Source organism: Eriocheir sinensis, chromosome 19, assembly GCF_024679095.1.
Source record: "Eriocheir sinensis breed Jianghai 21 chromosome 19, ASM2467909v1, whole genome shotgun sequence".
NCBI lineage: Eukaryota > Metazoa > Arthropoda > Malacostraca > Decapoda > Varunidae > Eriocheir > Eriocheir sinensis.
The window spans coordinates 1,573,513-1,595,229 of record NC_066527.1 but is presented as its reverse complement, the minus strand read 5'-3'; the positions used below and the strand labels follow the sequence as shown (position 1 = coordinate 1,595,229).

At 43.9% G+C, this 21,717-nt stretch overlaps 1 protein-coding gene across 3 annotated transcripts in view; it reads right to left on the bottom strand.

Annotated features, from left to right (window-relative positions):
• LOC127000506 (organic cation transporter protein-like) overlaps positions 1–21,183 on the bottom strand; it is a 29,793-nt gene extending 8,610 nt beyond the window's left edge. The window contains exons 1-6 of one of the 3 annotated variants that reach the window (XM_050864236.1): positions 20,962–21,183; positions 10,846–10,889; positions 5,905–6,075; positions 2,054–2,272; positions 1,361–1,471; positions 472–730 (exon numbers count right to left, since the gene is read on the bottom strand). In XM_050864236.1, coding sequence (XP_050720193.1) covers positions 472–730; positions 1,361–1,471; positions 2,054–2,272; positions 5,905–5,967 — 652 coding nt within the window. In that variant the 5' untranslated portion in view covers positions 5,968–6,075; positions 10,846–10,889; positions 20,962–21,183. The remainder of the gene's footprint in view (positions 1–471; positions 731–1,360; positions 1,472–2,053; positions 2,273–5,904; positions 6,076–10,845; positions 10,890–20,961) is intronic. The other 2 variants (XM_050864234.1, XM_050864235.1) reach the window with 2 other exon arrangements.
• Between the last annotated feature and the right edge of the window lie 534 nt (positions 21,184–21,717).

Below are 21,717 nucleotides of genomic sequence, written 5' to 3'. Positions count from 1 at the left end.
CTCTTCCTCCTCATCCCGCCCACATTTAATGCCTTCTTTCTCTCCCTTCCCTTTCTCTTCTCCTCATCACACCCACCTCTAATTTCTTCTTTCTCTCCCTTCCCATTGTCCCTTCTCATTTTTCTTTCCCATCCTCCTTTCGCCCCCATCGAGTAATTCCTGCTTTATCTCCATTTCCATTTTCCCTTCTCATTTCCCCTTCCCAATTTCCCTTCATCATTTATCCCTCCTCCCGTAACCTTGTTTTTCTTCTACTTTTTTTTGTTATTGTTTTATTTTCTATATTTTTCGTCTTATTTCTGATTCTTCTTTTCATCCTCCTTTTCCTTTTCTTCCTCCTTCTCCTTCTCCTTTTGCTTTTTCTCCTCTTCTCTTCATCGTTCTCTTAAAACCTTTCCCGTCCCTTCCTACCACCCACTACACTCCTCTCCTGTCCCTCTATCCTTTCCCTTTCTCCCTGCCGCCACTCACGTAGGATATAGACCACCATGTAGTGTGTGTCGTAGGTCATCCCCACCAGCACTCTTAGGACCGTGAAGGAGGTGAAGGAGGTGGCGAAGGCGGACGCGATGCCAGCCAAGGCGCCCATGAGGTTGGTGAGCACGATGATGGGGAGGCGGCCGAAGTAGTCAGCCGCCCAACCGAACACCGGGGAGGCGATGAAGGCGCCGGCGAAGTATAGGGACTGGGCTAGCGTGGGCCGCCAGTCCTCCTCGCAGACCCAGTTCAGCTGCGGAGAGATGAGATTGTTAGAGGAGGAGGAGGAGGAGGAGGAGGAGGTGGAGGTGGAGGGATGGCTAGAAAAGAAGGAGAAGGAAAAGAGGAGAGCAAGATAAGGAGGAAAAAAGAGATCGATGGAGAGAAGAGGAGGAAAAAGGAAGAGGAGTTGGAGAAGGAGGAAGGAAAGGAGAAGGGGGAGGAGGAGGAAAAGAAGAATGAGAAATTTGGCGAAAAAGAGGAAGAAAAAAAAGAAAAAAATAGAACAACAAGAACTAGAAGAACAGGAACAAGGACAAGAAAGAGAACGAGAACAAGAAAACGGAGGAAGTAAAAGAGCAAGAGCGAGAGGAAAAAGAAGAAAAAGGAGAAGAAAGAGAGAAAGTACTTTTAAAAGATACCAATACTGACGGTGGTGTTGTTGTTGTTGTTGGTGGTGGTGATGGTGGTTGTGGTGGTAGTGGTGGTGGTGGTGGTAGTGGTGGTGGTGGTGGTGGTAATAATAATAATAATGCAGGTCAATATGGCGGTGGTTGTGGTTTTGGTGGTGGTGGTGCAGGAAAATATAAATTTGGTGATGGTGGTGATCAGGTTGGCGGCGGCGGTGGTGGTGGTGGTGGTGATACAGGTGGTCGTGTCTTACCTGCGAAGTGATGGTGGGGTAGTAGAGGGAGGAGTAGTCGTAGAACCAACCATGTGTACAGGTGGTGGTGGGCCAGCTGGTGTTGTGCCAGCTGGCGTTGGTCTCTATCACCTGGGAGACGGAGGGAGTGTTAGTGGTGGTGGTGGTGGTGGTGGTGATGGAGGTGGTGGTGGTGATGGTGGTAATGGAGGTGGTGGTGGTGATGGTGGTGATGGAGGTGGTGGTGGTGATGGTGGTGATGGAGGTGGTGGTGGTGATGGTGGTAATGGAGGTGGTGGTGGTGATGGTGGTGATGGAGGTGGTGGTGGTGGTGTGATTTACTCTCTGTTGTCACTGTTATTATAGTTTCTTATTTATATATGGACTATCACGTATCACCTAGTAACCTTGCTTCCCTCTCTTCCGTTCTATCCACACTAAAAGGTCTTATCAAGGAACTAGATTTGTCCTGCATCATCCCCTAGATAGTATTGGTTTTCCTCCTCCCCACTGCGACTTAGATAAGCACCGAGGCCACGCCTTTATCATATGGCCTCAGTTTTATTTTTCACCTATCTCGGCAAAGTCCATTTTCGGCACTTATTGTAGGTTCTCGTGACCCCCAAATAGCTTTCATCTACTCACTGCGACGGAGATTAGCACCGAGGCCACGCGTACTTATACCATATGCCCCTAACTCTATCTATTACCAACCTCTGCAAAATCCACGTCGTATCTCCGGCACTGCTCGTAGGCTCCCGTGGCCGCGTCCCTGGGCACGGTGAGGTCCCTGAGTTGGTCCGTAGTCAGGTTGAGGTGGTCGAGGCCTTCCGGCGGAGCACACCAGTGGGGCGGCGCGAGGGTCATGAAGATTTGGCCGAAGTAGACGAAGACCAACATCACGTTCATGTAGCAGTTGACGAAGAACAGGACCTGAAGAGTGGAGGCTTGTCAGGGGGTGGTAGTGGAGTAGTGGTTGTTTCTTGGAGTACTTCAGAATAGAAATGGGATAACAGTAAACGAAGAAAAAGGCATTAAGTATGGAATGTTGTGAAAGGATGGTATTGAATTTCCATTTCATTTTCCATTTTCTTTCTTTTTCATCTACATTCAGTTTCCCTTCATCATCATTTTCGCCATGTATATCATCATTCATTTACCCTTCATCAATTTATTCATCTTCATTCATTTTCCCTTCATCTTCATCATTCCATTCCTTTCCATGTCCTCACTAACCGTTTCCCTTTTGTCTCATCAACACCAGAGAGCAGTTAAGCATGCTCTCTAAAGACAGTTCCTCTCTCTTTCTACACCACACTACATTCACGAAACACACACACCTTTTCCCAAAATTCAAAATTCAACATGGCGAAAAAAATAACTGCCTCGGAGTCCCCACCTGGGGGGGGAGACCATAAATTCCCCCAGGGAGGACTCCCCTTCTGGCTGCCGACTTGAGAGGTGTTCTGATAACTCCTCGAACCTCCTCCTTATCAATTTCTGCAACATTCTCGGTCTCCGTTCTAATTTTCATTCTGTGGAACACCATCTCTCCTCCTCCAAACCTCACCTTCTCTTCCCCACCGAAACACAGGTTTCTGAGGCTACTAACAGCAACCTCTACTCTGTTCCCTCCTCCTATCTCTATCCTAAATTTCAATCCAAAGCTGGATGTTGCGCCTACGTGCGCAACGACATCACTTGCTCTCGTGCCCACGACCTTGACTTTTCTGAATTTTCCACCATCTGGCTAAGACTTCATTGTCATTCTACTACTAAATACATCTGTGCCGTTTATCTCTCACCTAACTCTACTAACTATGTAAAACTCTTTGACCCTTGACCCACTCTCCCTTCGTTGAAATCTCCATCTTGGGAGATTTCAATGTTCACCACCAGCTTTGGCTTTCATCCTCTTTCACTGACCAGCCTGGTGAACAAGCCTACAACTTTGCTCTCCTCAACGACCTAGAGCAGTTGGTTCAGCACCCTACTCGTATTCCCGACCGTCTTGGAGACAGGCCCAACATTCTAGACCTCTTCCTTACCTCTAATCCTACTGCTTACTCTGTCAAACTGTTCTCTACGTTGGGCTCCTCCGATCATAACCTTATTTCTGTATCCTGTCCTATCGCTCCTGTACATCCTCTGGACCCACCAAGGAGGCGATGCTTCTGGCATTTTGCTTCAGCTCGGTGGGACGACCTGAGAATGCACTTTTCCGATTTCCCGTGGAATGATTACTGCTTCCAGGAGAGAGACCCCTCTGTGTGTGCTCTGCGCATCACAGAGGTGATTGTCTCTGAAATGGAGGCATACATTCCACGTACTTTCTCTACTCCTCATGCTAAAAAGCCTTGGTTTAATCACGCTTGTTCTCGTGCTATTAAAGATAGAGAGGCAGCTCACAAAAGGTTTCAGAGCCTTCGAACTCCAACTAACTTTGATCTATACATTGCAGCCCGGAATCGTGCCAAATCTATTCTCCGACTTACCAAAACTTCTTTTATAAATAGAAAATGTCAACACCTTGCTTCTTCTAATTCTTCTCGTGACTTCTGGCATATAGCCAAAATATCTCCTCCAATTTCACTTCTTACTCTTTCCCTCCTCTCCTTAACCCTGACGGCAGCACTGCCGTCTCATCTGTCTCTAAGGCTGAACTCTTCGCTCAAACTTTCTGTAAGAACTCCACCTTGGACGATTCTGGGCATATTCCTCCTACTCATCCCCACTCTGACTCCTTTATGCCTGTTATTAAGATTCTTCCTAATGATGTTTTCTATGCCCTCTTTGGCCTCAACTCTCAGAAGGCTTATGGACCTGATGGAGTGCCTCCTATTGTCCTTAAAAACTGTACTTCTGTGCTGACACCCTTCCTGGTCAAACTCTTTCGTCTCTGCCTATCAACATCTATCTTTCCTTCCTGCTGGAAGTATGCCTTTGTACAGCCTGTGCTTAAGAAGGGTGACCGCTCCAATCCCTCAAACTACCGCCCAATAGCTTTACTCTTATGTCTATCTCAAGCTTTTGAATCAATCCTTAACCGGAGGATTCAAAAGCACCTTTCCACATCTAATCTTCTATCTGATCGCCAGTATGGATTCCGCAAAGGGCGTTCTACTGGCGATCTTCTTGCTCTCTTAACTGACTCCTGGTCATCCTCTCTTAGCAGTTTCGGTGAAACTTTCTCTGTTGTGCTAGACATATCGAAAGCCTTCGATAGAGTCTGGCACCAGTCTTTGCTTTCTAAACTGCCCTCTTTCGGATTCTATCCCTCTCTCTGTTCCTTTATCTCCAGTTTCCTTTCCGGCCGTTCTATCTCTGCGGTGGTAGATGGTCACTACTCTTCCCCTAAACCTATCAACGGTGGCGTTCCACAGGGCTCTGTCCTATCACCCACTCTCTTCCTGTTATTCATCAATGATCTTCTTTCCATAACAAACTGTCCTGTCCACTCGTACGCCGACGAATCCACTCTGCATTATTCAACTTCTTTCAATAGAAGACCATCAAAACAGGAAGTACACAACTCCAGACTGGAGGCTGCAGAACGCTTAACCTCAAACCTTGCTATCATTTCTGATTGGGGCAGAAGGAACCTTGTGTCCTTTAATGCCTCAAAAACTCAATTTCTCCACCTATCAACTCGACACAATCTTCCAAACAACTATCCCCTATTCTTCGACAACACTCAGCTGTCACCTTCTTCAACACTAAACATCCTCGGTCTATCCTTAAATCAAAATCTCAACTGGAAACCTCACATCTCCTCTCTCGCTAAATCAGCTTCCTCGAGGTTGGGCGTTCTGTATCGTCTCCGCCAGTTCTTCTTCCCCGCGCAGTTGCTATCCATATACAGGGGCCTTGTCCGCCCTCGTATGGAGTATGCATCTCACGTGTGGGGGGGCTCCACCCACACAGCTCTTCTGGACAGAGTGGAGGCTAAGGCTCTTCGTCTCATCAGCTCTCCTCCTCCTACTGATAGTCTTCTACCTCTTAAATTCCGCCGCGATGTTGCCTCTCTTTCTATCTTCTATCGATATTTCCATGCTGACTGCTCTTCTGAACTTGCTAACTGCATGCCTCCCCCCCTCCCGCGGCCCCGCTGCACATGACTTTCTACTCATGCTCATCCCTATACTGTCCAAACCCCTTATGCAAGAGTTAACCAGCATCTTCACTCTTTCATCCTTCACGCTGGTAAACTCTGCAACAATCTTCCTTCATCTGTATTTCCTCCTGCCTACGACTTGAACTCTTTCAAGAGGAGGGTATCAGGACACCTCTCCTCCCGAATTTGACCTTGCTTTTGGCCACCTCTTCTGATTCTTTTATGGGAGCAGCGATTAGCGGGCTTTTTTTATTATTATTGTTTTTTTTTGTGTGTGCCCTTGAGCTGCCTCCTTTGTTGTAAAAAAAAAAATTGTCACTTCATCCTTATTAAATTCCCTTCTTCAAATTCCCCAAACAACCTCACGATGACGACTTCAGGACCAAACAGTGAAGCCACCCAATGAACTCAACACAGCTGGAACAATGAGCAGGTACAGGAAGGCACTTACCATCTGGTACCTGCCGAAGCCGCCGATGTGGTCGAAGATGTCGTCAAAGGTGTTGATAGCCATGGTGGTGGAGGAGGTCAAGTCAGGTCACGTCAAGTCACGCAGGTCTCAGGGTACGGAACAAGACGCGTTAGGTCAGGTCAGGTGAGGTCAGTTTGCCAAGACTCGAATCTGAAATTTTAAAGAAGTTGATAGTTTTAGGTTTATTTCGTTACAGAGAGAGAGAGAGAGAGAGAGAGAGAGAGAGAGAGAGAGAGAGAGAGAGAATCTAAACGGGAGTATAAAGAGCCAAAAAATAATCTGCTTGAATTGACGAGGTTGAGCTGTAGAGTGAGAGAGAGAGAGAGAAGAGAGAGAGAGAGAGAGAGAGAGAGAGAGAGAGAGAGAGAGAGAGAGAGAGAGAGAGAGAGAGAGAGAGAGAGAGAGAGAGAGAGAGAGAGAGAGAGAGAGATTGCTTGACCGTGAGAAACATATATTTTGGCCATCAGTTACGCTCGACTCAAACATAAAGACCGGATCCGATTTCATGATTACCACGTTGCGAAATTTTGCCAGAGGAGAGAAAAAAATAATAAATTGTTACCTTGATAAAGAAAAAATACGTGATGCAATTCTTCTCCCTCCTCCTCCTCCTCCTAATTCTCCTCCTCCTCCTCCTCCTCCTCCTCCAAACCCTCCTCCTCTCCCTCCTCTTTTATCCACTCAACATGTCCTTCTCAGCCTTCTCTTCCAAGTGATATCTGCAGAAGTAGTAGTAGCAGTAGTGGTGGTGGTAGTAGTAGTAGTAGTAGTAGTAGTAGTAGTAGTAGTAGTAATAGTTGAAGTGGTGGTGACAGACTGACGGACAAGCGTGCCCTGAAGTGACTTGATTCTTCGTCTACGTTGCCCTCTTATTATTCTCTCTCTCTCTCTCTCTCTCTCTCTCTCTCTCTCTCTCTCTCTCTCTCTCTCTCTCTCTCTCTCTCTCTCTCTCTCTCTCTCTCTCTCTCTCTCTCTCTCTCTCTCTCTCTCTCTCTCTCTCTCTCTCTCTCTCTCTCTCTCTCTCTCTCTCTCTCTCTCTCTCTCAACACATCCTTCAACTAAATATTCACTACAGTAGAAATGGAAAGTTATGGTGGTATTTGACTAATATCATTTCAACTAGTGTGGACTATAGGACCTGTGTGGTCTGAATATCTATGTAAATCTTTGTTCAAGTCTTCGTTAGGTATTACCGGTGTGTGTGTTGTGACTTGCAAGGTGTTACCGGTGTGTGTGTTGTGACTTGCAAGGGCGTTGTGGCTCCTGGGGATGTTGATGATAGCCAGGTGCAGGTGTGTGATGGGAAGGAGGCGGTGAAGAGCTGGTATAACTCTGGCAGTGACGATGGGCAGTATTTAAACTCTTCGTACACTAAAAAATCGATCCAGAAGGCACGCCCTCTCCCTTACCCTCCCTCCACTGTAACATTACCTTAACTCCAGCCTCCAGATCCAGCCAATCACATCCCATTGCCTTACAGGAGGGGGCTTGGTATCTGGGTCAGTTTTGCTTAATCTATGTTGACTTTCAATGCGTGAGGGTGACTTGGACGTTAGATAACTCGTCTCATCTTTATCTTAATCGTCTGATAGTAATGAGGTTAAAATCAAGGCAAGTATAGAGAGGTATCGTCACTCTCATAGAACGTGAAGAACCAAATTTTGAAATGAGCTTTTTTATTAGGACCTCTCGGATGTTTTTTTATGTTATAAACTACTACAACAAAATAAAATAAGATGTGGAGTTTTTGTTATATACCCTATGAAGCAATAATTGTCGGTGAATAAAAAATATAGAGAGAAATGTTCACGGCATCTCATCCTGGACGATGATTGGCTGGCGTCTCGATAAGCTCCGCCCCTTCCTCGAGCCTAATTAAGCCCCGCCCCATCCTCGTTGTCTGCCCAAACCAATGACTTCACACACCTCACTCCCACCCTGCTTCCTGACCCCAACATTAATTTTTACGAAAAACAGACCACCATCATCTTCCTGAGAAGATTCTGCATCACACTAGCATAAAATTGTAACAATAATGTAAAATTACACATACGAAAATCCGAGTTAAATGAAGTAGGGAATAAATATTTTCTTGTACTTATTTCCCTTCAACCCCTTAGTACTCAGCTGGTTTTCGTCGCATCACTTTTATAAGCACAGATTCTAAATCTGCATGCAGATCTAGAATCTGTGCTTATAAAAGTGATGCGACGAAAACCAGCTGAGTACTAAGGGGTTGAAGGGAAATAAGTACAAGAAAATATTTATTCCCTACTTCATTTAACTCGGATTTTCGTATGTGTAATTTTACATTATTGTTACAATTTTATGCTAGTGTGATGCAGAATCTTCTCAGGAAGATGATGGTGGTCTCAGGTTTTCGTAAAAAATAATGGGGTCAGGAAACAGGGTGGGAGTGAGGTGTGTGAAGTCGTTGGTTTGGGCAGACAACGAGGATGGGGCGGGGCCAAGGGTGAAGGCTATAGGAGTTGCCAACGAGTGATTTCCTCCCGCCTGTATGACGATACCTTCTCTATACTTGCCTTGGTTAAAATAACACTTATGTTTGTTGTAAAGTGTATGTTGGATAATTAGAAGTCTTCTGTTTAGGACACTGCTGATCAGCTCTAGATCACTGCCCGGATCTGAATCTGATCTGGATTCGCTCTGGGTGAAGCCAAGTATAGAGAGGTATCGTCACTCTCATAGAACATGAAGAAACAAATTTCGAAATTAGCTTTTTTATTAGTACCGCTTGGATGTTTTTTTATGTTACAAATTACTACAATAAAATTAAATATGATGTGGATTTTTTGTTATATATCCTATGAAGCAATTATCGGTGAACTGGCGAGTCTAATGGTACAAACATAAATTGTCTGTCATGTGTCTGAGGCAAGATATAACGAATAAAACATGAACATGTACCACGAGAGCATCCATTACACAGCCTCTCCCCTCCCAATAAGCCAGAGAGCGAGTCAGTCATCAGCGGCCTCTTTACAAATTGTCTGAAGGCGGCATGGCTCTCACTTTATCTCTTTATCTTATCGTTATATCTTGCCTCAGACACAAGACAGACGATTTCTGTTTGTACCATTTGACTCGGCAGTGAATGCAGAACTTTCAATACTCAGCGAAAAAATAGCAATAACCAATAATAAAGACGATTCGGTGAGTTGCAGTGAAAGCTGTGTTCCAAAATGTTTATAACACTATTTATTTGTAATTATATCCTGAGTAAGTTTTTAAAGGAATACTGTTATAAACGATTACATTTCATAAAAGAATGTCTCCTGAACGGAACGCAGTTGTCAAATTATAGTTAGAAGATACTGTAAGCGAACTGCAGAAGTATTTATGAGAATGTGTCATTGTGCGGGGCAGGTGAGGTGAGTAGGAGTCTCAGCGCGCGTGACGTCACTACCGCCGCCCCCCCCCCATGCGCGGGCAGAGGGTTGTCTGGTCTGGCTGACTGTCGGTGGAATTCTCAAACTATCTTTTCCCCCTTCACGCGAGGAAACCAGGCTTCGTGGACCAAACGGCATTCTCAGTGACGAGGAGGGTCTTTGATGCAGCGCGCGAAGCGGCGAGCGGGAAAAAAAATGAACTAATTTCCTCTCTTGACGAAAAGGAGGTGAAGGCCCGCTCTTTAGTCTCAACTATTCACAACAGTTATCTTTTTGAGCGTTTGTAGGGCGGGCACTTCGAACCATAAGCATGAATTAAGATGGCTGGGATGAATTTTAAAGTGACGGACAAACAGGCTTTCTCCGGGCGCTTGTTTCACAAGTCTGTATGAATATGTGGTGGTATTTGGTACTCCGTGCTGGGCTTACCACAGCCAATCTACAAACTCGTGACGTCACCTGTGGGTGGAGCTTAGCAAAGTTCAGCAATATACATGATACCATTTTCCACCCACTGATAGGAGCTCTAAAGCTAGTTAAAATATATTTATAAGTGAGAAATAACGAAGGGAGAAAGAGATGTCTCATGGAACAGGAGGAAAATAAAGAAAATAAAAGCAGTTTATTCTAACGAGGTCTCTTAAGCTCCGCCCACAAGTAACGGGATGATATGAAAGCGAAGCAAACATAGCCATGGGTACCAACCAATTAAATGCATCAATGTAAAATTTCTGCTATATATAATGTATGTCACTGTATCAAGCTTTGTTTACATAAATATTAGTCACACTATATAATCCATTATAGAAATGTACCTAAATTGCATTAAGGTTTCGGTTTTCAACGTTTGTTTGATTTACAGTAGTACCAACACTACACGGAAAGATTGTTTCGAAGGTTAGGGACTGGGCATACCCTTCAACGGAAACACACTCTCTAAGCGACGCTTCGACGAAGAGGGAAGAGCTTCACTGAGAATATGGCTGTGTGTGTGTATGAAGACTGTGCCCCGCCCCATCCACGAAGCGCGACGTTTTATCGCTAGTGTCTTCTACATTTTCATATTATGGGGCATGGTTTCGTGTGCTGTGGCCTCGTGGCCAGTGAAATGGGAGAACAAAAGAAAATTTATAACCTTTCAAAGCTTTCCAGGGAACAGAAAACTTAGAAAAATATGGATAGAGGCCTGCAAAAGAAAGGACATGCGAAAATACGGCGACGTGAAGAAGTGCCATTATATTTGTTCAATGCACTTCAGTGTTCAGTGTTTCAATTTCCACCTGACAAATGAAAAGATAAAGCTCTCCATAACATCATAGTCCTGCCCAACGCTGAACCTGCCAAGACTGGAGAACACCACCAGAAACTGCATTTTATATGAAGAACACAGAATGAATATTGATAATATGTATTGATAATAATACACCATGGCGGGTACAGAATTTCATACAAAAATTTATGAGGTCAAATTTTTGGATATATCTTAACTGTTATAATGTTGTAAGATTACCTGTAGATGGTTTCTTTAAGTAGCCTCATTCATATCAGGATCATCTTAAAGGAGAAAGCGACAGGGTAAGTGATATTTTGAAGGTTGCATTGCTATTATTGTTAATATTAGCCTACTATCATTATTGTTAATATTATTACCATCGTTATTATTATTATTATTAATATATTATAGCTATAATTATGATAATCAATATCATTGTCATCATTACTGTTATTGTTATGCATGGCATAGCTGCCTTAATTTTTATCACGGAATTAGTAGGCTATTTAATATGAAAAATTTAGAAATATTTTAGTTATTACAAAAAGAGAGCAAATGGCGTTAAAAAAAAAAAAAATAATAAATTCGATAGGTAGCTCATCGAAATTATTGTTTAAGTTTGTTTTGCTATAATTGATAATCTATATAGTTCTGTCCTTGACTTTTATACTGTGTGTGGGTATGTGTATAAACCTACTATTATAGTTATGTTTTATATAGGGTCCAAACAGAGCTCATTATGTCCTGTCTCCATATCTATATTTGTTCACTTTCTCTTTAAATTTGTTCACATTTTGAACCTCAACAATCACCTCTTCACTCAAGCTGTTCCAGATGTCAATTAATACTTCGATATTGGAAACTGTACCACGGGGATCTTAATCGCTCAAACATATTACTCTTGCTGTGTTTCTTTGTACTAGTGCAGTGCCCGTGCCCGGTAACGCTACCTGGCACAGTGTATATACTGTATGTGTACCTTACCGGTACTGATATATATTAAAGACCCCTTGGACTGGGCAGTCGTCTAATGTTGTTGAGGTCACACCCTACACCAACATAATGTGTTTCTCTGTGTGCGTGTGTTGTATATTGGATTAAATCGTTTGTATAGGTATGTGATGCCATGTAAATAATAAATTTCATATGAAAAATCGATGTTCTTATCATTACAGCTCCATATTTTTACTTATAATGCAGTGTGCAACGAGGAAGGGGCGTGGCCAAGCGTGGCTAGGCTAAGAGTTGCCAACGAGTGATTTCCTCCCGCCCGTATGACGATACCTTATCTATACTTGCCTTGCTCTGGGTAAATAGAACGCAGAGCGACAGATCAAAGCAAAGCACACACACACACACATACACACACACACACACACACACACACACACACACACACGCACCGCTCCGGTAGCTCAACTGGTTAGAGCTCCGCGCCAAGCAGGCGACGATTCGAGCCCCGCTCAGGCCGGATTCTTTCCGTTAACTAGGAGTGGTTACTGTCCCCCCTTGAGCAAAGGGGATGGGGTGTGTGGTGTGTGAGGTCCTGGCAGTACCCATAGATCGACGATAATGAGCACTTGCTTACGTCGGTGTGACCTGTATATATCTCCCACAATTCCATTGTGCAATATATACTTCTATTTTACAGCTTTACTGCCTTCAGAACCATTTCTGCAACATCATCTTATTATACGCTCTTCACTCATTATGGGAGGCGCTCTTGGGTTGTATGCTCGAAATAAAGTCGGAGGAGATGCTGAGTGTAACCGCGTGAGAGCTGGACGCGGGTGTCGTCTGCCACAACCCACCTCGGCCTCTGGTTCAGGCAGATGAGGATCCGGATCACCCAGATAATGAGAATCCAGTTCTCAGTGGTAAATAGAACACGGGTTCTTCAGCCAGATCAGTGATCTAAAACGGATCCTTGTAAATAGAAGAGGTCTATTGATTCAGCTTTTTACATATATGGATTGAGAGAGAGAGAGAGAGAGAGAGAGAGAGAGAGAGAGAGAGAGAGAGAGAGAGAGAGAGAGAGAGAGAGAGAGAGAGAGAGAAGTTGACATACATAGGTAGACAGATCTGTAGGTAGGAAGGTTGGTAGCTACTATACATTTCAGCGGGGGACAAACGCTGTTTTTTCGCAAATATCTCCTAGACGAATCGTTGGATCAGTATGATATTTCAGCACACTACAATTAACATCCGGACCTAATTTATGGCTAACATACCACATTACTATATGTGTTATGTGAGGAGTTTACTCGTGAAAAATAACACAAACCCGACGAGTCATGTTGACGCATTCGAATGAAAGTGTGCCCCCCCCCAAAAAAAAAAAACTATTCCTAACCACAACTACTCCTCCTTCTCGCTCTCATTATCCCTCCTCTTCTCCCCCTAGCTCCTCGCCTCCCTCATCACTCTTGTGTCCCTCCCTATTTCTCCCATCACTGTATTATATATTAGAATGTTATGTAGGTGTATATGTATAGATATGATTATTAACTAAGAGCATGGTACAATTCCATGGAGGCAAGACGTATTTCACGTTGATAACTGTACAACACCTGGGTGCGCCTCGGCAGTCATGAGTTATACCTTGCCTCTGCAAGTCATTCTCGGGCTGGGGAAGGGGGATGGTGTGAGTGATGGTGAAGAGGGAAACGAGGAGGGGGATACTGAGATATTGGGGTAGGGAAGGAGTGGTCTGGGGGTTGTTCAGGACGTTGGTGGAGGGGTTAGACGAGTACCCCACACTCGTCCGATTCTGTATAACACCTTAGATATGATGACTGGATTAGGCTTAATATCAGTCAGTAAACTCCTCACATAACACATATAGTAATGTGGTATGTTAGCCATAAATTAGGTCCGGATGTTAATTGTAGTGTGCTGAAATATCATACTGATCCAACGATTCGTTTAGGGAATATTTGCGAAAAACAGCGTTTGTCCGCCGCTGAAATATATAGTAGGTTATACAGAAACACACACACACACACACACACACACACACACACACACACACACACACTGACACACTGACAAACACACAAAGGGACTACAATATACTAGTTTAGAATTGACCTTCGCAGAACAGAGTGACGAATGAGGAAGAGGAAGAAGACGAAGAGGAGGAGAAGGAAGAATAAAGAAAAGGAGAGAAAGCTGTATGACAAAAGATCGTTGAGTGACTTTGTAATCAACTGCACGAACATACGAGCTGCAGGGAGGAGGAGGAGGAAGAGGAGGAAGAGGTGGAGGAGGTTTAAGGTCTCTGTTGGTAGGTCAGGACTAGGACAAGCACGCAAGCACAGTAGGGAACATCGCCTTGCCTTAATTCAGTCAATATATTCGCAGCCTCGCCAGCCCTGCAGCCTCCACGTTCACAGTACGGAAGGTTACTCACCTCAACGTTGTTGTTGTTAAAAGATTTACCCCTAGTATCACTAGGGGAACGGGCCTTTGTCCGAAGAGGGAGCACGGGCCTTAGCCAAGGGCGGCCCGTAGCAGGGTGCCGACAGACCGACTTTATCGGCGATCGAAATCTAGCCGACCAAGTCGGTCTGTCGACGAGGACTGGCGTGTCTCTGACCACCTCAACGTTGTCCTATCATCGTTATTATTATTGACATCCATGAAAGGGCATCAAGAGAAGCTTAAGGGGGTACGGGACGCCTGAGGTCATCTAACTAAACTATTGGGTATTGCGATGAAACTAAGTAGGCATCTATGTTGCCTACATTTTGTACGAGCCAGAACAATGTATGTATACTTATATGTATACTCATACGTATACATGTGCGTATACGTGTAGCGACACTTAAAATTACACAGCACCATTAATACATAGCCAATCACTTTCATTTTTTGGCAGTGAATAGTCTTTAGGTATGCCTAGAACCCTATGGAAAATATTCTGAAAGTTTCCCATATAGAAAGGCATAACGGTATTTCTTTTATTATGTTCGTCGAACATCGCGTTAAATCCTGTTTTTTTGTCACTTTTTTTCCTCTTAATACTCCTATCTCCTTTATCCTATCAACAATATATAATCATAGGTCCCTAGCTACTTGTACAATCAACATTCCCTGCACTTTACACGTAAATCTGATTGATTTTAGATTTTCTACGATTAAAAAAAAGAGGAAAATTAACCTTTAACTCGGTCCAATTAAACCCGCGCCAGACATTTAAAATTTGCGCCACTAGGAAAACATTGCTAGGGGATTATTCATAGATGGTATAAGAACGTTTTTTTAACCCAGTTTTGCAAAAAGCTATATTTTGACCCCCCTCCCCCCCAAGGGTCGCATACCCCCTTAACATAAAACTCATTGATATAAACCCAGAGTACCCTCGATGAAAAATAAGACATTAACAGCAAAGTAAAGAGGGTAAATTAAAGGGAAGAAAAAAAATAGATCAAACGTGTATAACTATGAATGATCCCAAACGCGAAAGTTGTTTCGGAAGATTCAAACAATAAGTTAATGGGTAAAAGGTATTCAGGAGGCGGTGGCTGAGTGATTAGCGTGCCGGCCTTCGCATTCGGCACGTTGTCCATGATGCGGGTTCGAATCCGCCGCTAGCCACCTGGGATTTTTCAGTCACCGCCGAGTGGCCTAAGACTACCCAAATGCTGTCCTGAAGACCACCTATCAACCCGGACTCTAGAAGAAACTGTGCAAGTGAAATCAAGAATGAGCTCCGGGAGGTGTTATAGTAAATGTAGTATATCAGTGTATTATTATTATTATTATTATTATTATTTAATATCACCACGAATTAGGCATGCAAATATCAATGGAAAAAACCCACGACAGATAGATCACGCCACCTTGTAGGAATGTCATCTGTCAGTGTTTACCGTCTCAGTATGTATACAAAGCATTTCATCAAGCTTAGAGGTCACCTTGACATACGTGACCAATTGTAACTTCATTATTTTCCAATCTGTAATTCGTCACTCCTTCCAGAGAGTTCGACCGACACACACCTATTGTCTCGGCTCTCTCATCACCGCTACGCTGTATCTTAGGTTAAGAATACATTTCTTCTAAGGCAGCAAGTGTTTTCCTCACGCCCACAGCTCCTCGCAACCAAGCCTTAAACCGTTACAGGGGCAGCATGAGCCAATAATAATGCCGCCACTATAAACAATTGCCTGCGCCATGACAGGCTCGGGCCAACCATCAGGCATCTATGGAAAAGCCTACCGGCGCTATAGGCCACATGTAAAAAAAAAAATATATATATATATATATATATATATATATATATATATATATATATATATATATATATATATATATATATATATATATATATATATTAATTCTCATATCATATTTTAGCTTTTTTTTTTACTTTCAATTTATAGCGCCGGTAGGTTTTCTTAGTAGGAACCTGATGGTCGGCCCCCGCCCGTTCTAGTGCAGGCAGATGTTTAAATTGGCGCCATCTTGCATTAAAGTGTACTAAAATCGGCATTTTCTGCTTTAATGTCAAGTGTTGATGATACTTTTTTCTGTTATTTAGCAAAAGTTATATTCGTTAAAGATCACAATATATCCACTACAGTGTTGCTTTCATTCCTATCATCGATACTTTAATGCTAACTGCTCTTTTGGACTTGATAAGTGCATGCCTTCACCCCCTCGCGGCCTCACTCTACAAGACTTTACACTCTAGCTCACCCTTACTCTGTTGAGATACCTAATGCAAGAGTTAATCCGTATCCTCATTTTTCATCCCTTTCATGAGCAAAGTCTTTTTCTTATGGCTTTAATGCTTTCAACTGGGGAGGATCAAGTTACTGAATCTGACATTTCTTGTTTCAAATCATGTTTAATTTGTGAGAGCAGTGCTATTGCGGACTGATTCTTTCTCTTTGTTGTGCCTCCTTTGTTGCATAAGAAACACAATACATTTCAAAAGAGTGGTAGATTTCCACCTTTACTTTGTATCCTAAAATTAATAGCCTTTTTTTTATTTCTTCGCTCTTTTAACTGATATAAAAAGTTATTCATACTGTAGCCAAGTACATAACAAGGGCGATGTCTGCCACAAACGTCGCTATGGAAGATTTTTTTTTTTCTGTATACATCAGGACAGAAAGGGAAGTCGCGTCACAGATAATTCGTAATAAGTAAGTGGTAAGGGCTTGTGGAGTCTTGCGGTGAGAGAACTGTGTCAGGCATCATCAATTCTTTAGACCTTGTGATTGTGTGGATAAGTGCACTGGAGGGAGACGAGGGAGAGGTGGGAGGGTAAGGCAGAGAAAGGCTGCGACTATGCACTCATCCCCATCCCTCCCCTGCCGATATTCCTTCCCTACTAACCCTCTTCATCTTCTTAATATACCTTTAAATAAAACAAAGGCAGCTCTAGACCCTTTATCGAAGGAGGCCAAGACCCGTATTCCCAGACGCTTTTGGCTCTCACAGCAAATTGATCGAGTTCTCATGGTGTTATTTTCCTGTTCATGGTACAGAAGCTTTCTCATACTACTACCAGGATCATAAAACTACCCACGGATATACCACACAACATCTACGAAAGCCTTGTCAAATGTGTCCTTGAGCGCCGAAAAGTTTATGAATATGGCCTTGAGCCACTGAAGGGTTGCCATGTGACACAATCAAGCGAAGAACGAAGAAGGAAAATGAGATAGAGAAAAAAAAAACAGACAGAGCGTACTTGCTGCGTCACGAGACCCTTGGAAGGAGGTGCGGCCATCGGGTTAAGCCCCTATTACACGTATCCGGTTTCCTACGGCCAACCTGGCCTACGGCGCCGTAGGAAAATTCTGGCCAACGGCTAGAGTTATTAAGCCCCTATTACACGTATCCGGTTTCCTACGGCCAACCTGGCCTACGGCGCCGTAGGAAAATTCTGGCCTACGGCTAGAGTTATTACACGTATTTGAACGGCCGGTGGCAAGTGGGTCAGTGTAGCACTGGATGTGGTGGAGGAGTGACATGCCTTCTCTCGACGACAATCTCGTTGCTATTGCTCTAGCGTGCTGTTTGAAGGTTGGCCGTACGGCCAACTTTAGTACTGGCGAAAGTTCATCCGGCCGGCCGTGGGTGAGCGTTCATACGGCCGATTTGCTATCACACGCTCCGGTTTGAACATATGCTAGCGTCGCGACCGACGGCGCCGTAGGAAACCGGATACGTGTAATAGGGGCTTATTAGAGATAAGACTCGATTCTCAATGTTACCATACAGTGTTGAAGTATACGAGGGTGTGTGATAAGGGATTGAAGTGTTTGACTTATGGAACAGTTAAGAATCTCTGCAGCGCACGCATTGATATCGTCAATATTGTATCACTGTCACTGAAGGTGTTGTAACGCATCTTATGATATTTTTTCTTTCGTTGAAATGCAGGTTATGCAATACTTGATAATGTTCTAATTACGAGTATAGCGTTTTTCAGCCAGTGAGTTTCGACACGTTGCATAATACTGGAGTGATAATTACGTTCGTGTTTTATTTATTTTTTTTTTGTTTTTTTTTTTTTTTAACAGAACGGATGAATGGGCGGTGGCCAGGGCATGACAGGGTTCAAGGGCAGGAGGGCAAGGAGAGGCCACCCGGCTGCCCACGAAAAAAAAGTGTTGCGTCATACCGCGGTAAAGGGTTGTGGTGTGTGTGTGTGTGTGTGTGTGTGTGTGTGTGTGTGTGTGTGTGTGTGTGTAACAATAATAATAATAATAATAATAATAATAATAATAATAATAATAATAATAATAATAATAAATGGTTTATTCACTTGTTGGCAGCCATAAGGCTGAAAATATACAAAGTACAATGAGATTTATGTGATGAGTAATGGGGGAAGTGGGGAAAGGTGGTTGGTGTGTGTGTGTGTGTGTGTGTGTGTGTGTGTGTGTGTGTGTGTGTGTGTGTGTGTGTGTAGGGCGTGGGGGGGGGTCATGTGATCATGAAGGTATTTTTGGCATTTACAAGTGGTGTGTGTGTGTGTGTGTGTGTAGGGCGTGGGGGGGGGGGGTCATGTGATCATGAAGGTATTTTTGGCATTTACAAGTGGTGTGTGTGTGTGTGTGTGTGTGTGTAAGGGTGAAGGTCCACCATCTCCGTTAGTGCATAAAGGCGATTCTTTACCTTGATTCTACATTGAAAAACTTAATGTCGGCGGGACAGCCACATTCTTAGGTCTTGTACAGTGTCGAAGGAAGGTCACATACTGTACAAGTATGGAAGGTATCTTAGAGCCATATTCTTAATCGTTTCGGAGCCCGGGCACACACATTTGACAAGGCTTTCGTAGGAGTTTTGGGGCATTTCAAGAGGTGGTTTTATGACCCTTCTGGCGGTGTGATCATTCTTCTGTGCCTTGAACCTACAAAAACGCTCATTAGAAAGCGACTGATCTCCTTTTCGGCCTTTGCAGATAGTTGATGTGAGAGGCAGAAGCGTCTGAGCATACCGACTTTGAAGGTCCAGTCTTGAAAATCACACACTTCAGGCCCAGAGGCTTAAGCAGGAGGAGACAATGAGACGGCAGTGGTGTGATAAGTGCTTCCATTAGTACCTCTTCCTCCGGCGGCCTGTTAGTTCCGTCAATTATACTCACAGAGAACGTCAGACGCCGCTTCGGTCACTCCTCGCCTTGGTGTATGCATGTCAGGCCTCGTTCGCCTCATGCTATGCAGCGCCTATACTACCTCGCCCATGTACAGGACACGTGTTGCCCCTCCTTCTATAAAAGAACGCTTGGTGCTCATGCTGCTTGTGGCGCTTGATGCTTAATGAATGAAAAGTGTCCTTCCTTTTCTCCCCTCCTGTACCTTCTCCACTAACCCACGTCCGCTTCTTACTATACCCTTCATAAAAAAGACGCCACACACCAAGACCGAGTTAGTCTTCACGTCGGGCAGTGGTCGTGTGTCAGGTCGTTATGGTCGATATTCTCAGACGTTTCCTCCTCTCAACTTAATTATTTCCAAAGGTCAAAGAGAGGATCAATTGGGTTCGAATGAGCGTTTATTTTTTAGGTTCATGGTATAGAAGAACGGTCAAACTACCATCAGGGTCATAAAGCTATCCCTGGAAATGCCCCAAACTCCGACGAAGGCCTTGTCAAATGTGTGCTACTACCCCTGGAAATGCCCCAAACTCCCACGAAAGCCTTGTCATAGATATAACTACCCCTGGAAATGCCCCAAACTCCCACGAAAGCCTTGTCAAATGTGTGTAACCACCCCTGGAAATACCCCAAACTCCCACTAAAGCCTTGTAATAGATATAACTACCCCTGGAAATGCCCCAGACTCCCACGAAAGCCTTGTCATTGATATAACTACCCCTGGAAATTCCCCAGACTCCCACGAAAGCCTTGTCAAATGTGTGTCACTACCCCTGGAAATGCCCCAAACTCCCACGAAAGCTTTGTCAGAGATATAACTACCCCTGAAAATGCCCCAAAATCCCACTAAAGACTTGTAATAGATATAACTACCTCTGAAAATACCCCAAACTCCTCCGAAAGCCCTGTCAAATATGTGTGCCTGGGCTCTGTAATGTTTAAAAATTTGGCCCTTAGCCCCCAAGCGTCAGGGAGCTCACGTGTTGCCGCCAGATCACGTGTAGCAGCCCAGGTGAATCATGCATTGGACCCTGGCTCATGTATGCATGGAGGCGCTGCACGGTGGCCTCAGGAAGAATCTATCAGCGTTTAGCAGTAACTCGCGACGTCCTCAAGGTTGGCGCAGCTATTCCACTCACAAACTCATTTACTCACCTTTATCACTCACTCACTCTGCAGGACGATCATAATGAGATATAGATAGAAACGTTTCATATTCGTTTGACACTCAGGCATTCAATCAGTCACGCACCTCTTCCACACACTCACTCATTCACTGACATTTCTCCCTCCCTCACTCATTCACTCACTTTATCTTTAGGACACTCATGATAAGATATAGATGGAAACGTTTGATATTCTTACGCACTCACCCAGTCATTCACCTTTCTCACACACTCTCACTCACTTTCTCGAAGACAGGCAATATAAAATGCTGAGAAAAACACCTCATATTCTTACACACACACACACACACACACACACACACACACGCACACACGCACACGCACACTCTTGCACTCTTATGTTCCTCTGTTAAATCGATACCAGCTTTGTGTGCCTGCCCCAGTACCTTCCTTTGCTCAGCACCTCTCCTACACACACACACACACACACACACGCACACACAGTAAACAAACCTTCCTCACGTGAGTCTCCCCTTTAACATAAGTCCCAAAGCTTCACCTCAGCATCACCATCCTTTTCCTTAGGTCCTCTCTCGCACTAACCTCACACACTACACCCATCTCATTGGGTCACTGCCTCGCTCACCTCGCTGCCTCCTCGTCTCCCTGGCCGGTGTGGAGATGGGTGGAGAAAGGGGAGAGACGTAAACCCTTCACTGTGGCCCCGGGAACACTGACTGAGTTGAGTTGCCAGTTGGTTCGTGTCTGCCAGGTCTGCCAACGTGCGGGTTTTGATGTTTCCTCTGCAGCCACCTTGCCTCCGCCAGCCTCGCCCACGTCACGGTCAAGGTTACCCGTTTTCTGTTGTGTAAAGGGCTCACTGATGATTTTCTTAATTTAATGTGTATTTTGTATATTTATTTTCATACAAATCTACCTTATTATATATATATATATATATATATATATATATATATATATATATATATATATATATATATATATATATATATATATATATAATTTTTTTTATTTTTTTATTTTTTTTTCCTACATATCTACCTTATTTTATGTGTATTTTGCATATATTTTTTCATACAAATTTACCTTATTTTATGTGTACTTTGTTTATTTATTTTGATAAGCCCTAGAGTCCCTTGATAGAGTCCCGACATAGGCGGGCCTGTGTATAAGGCTGCTGGGCGCCATTATTGGCCCTTCGAGCACCGCGCCGACTTCAAAGCACGGTCTCTCGCGGTTCATTTACCATCGGTTATGACAGCAAAACTCATACACTGCCATTGCGTGTCTTGCTGTCGTAACCGCCCTCCCTTTGTACTGTCTATGGAAATCATTGTG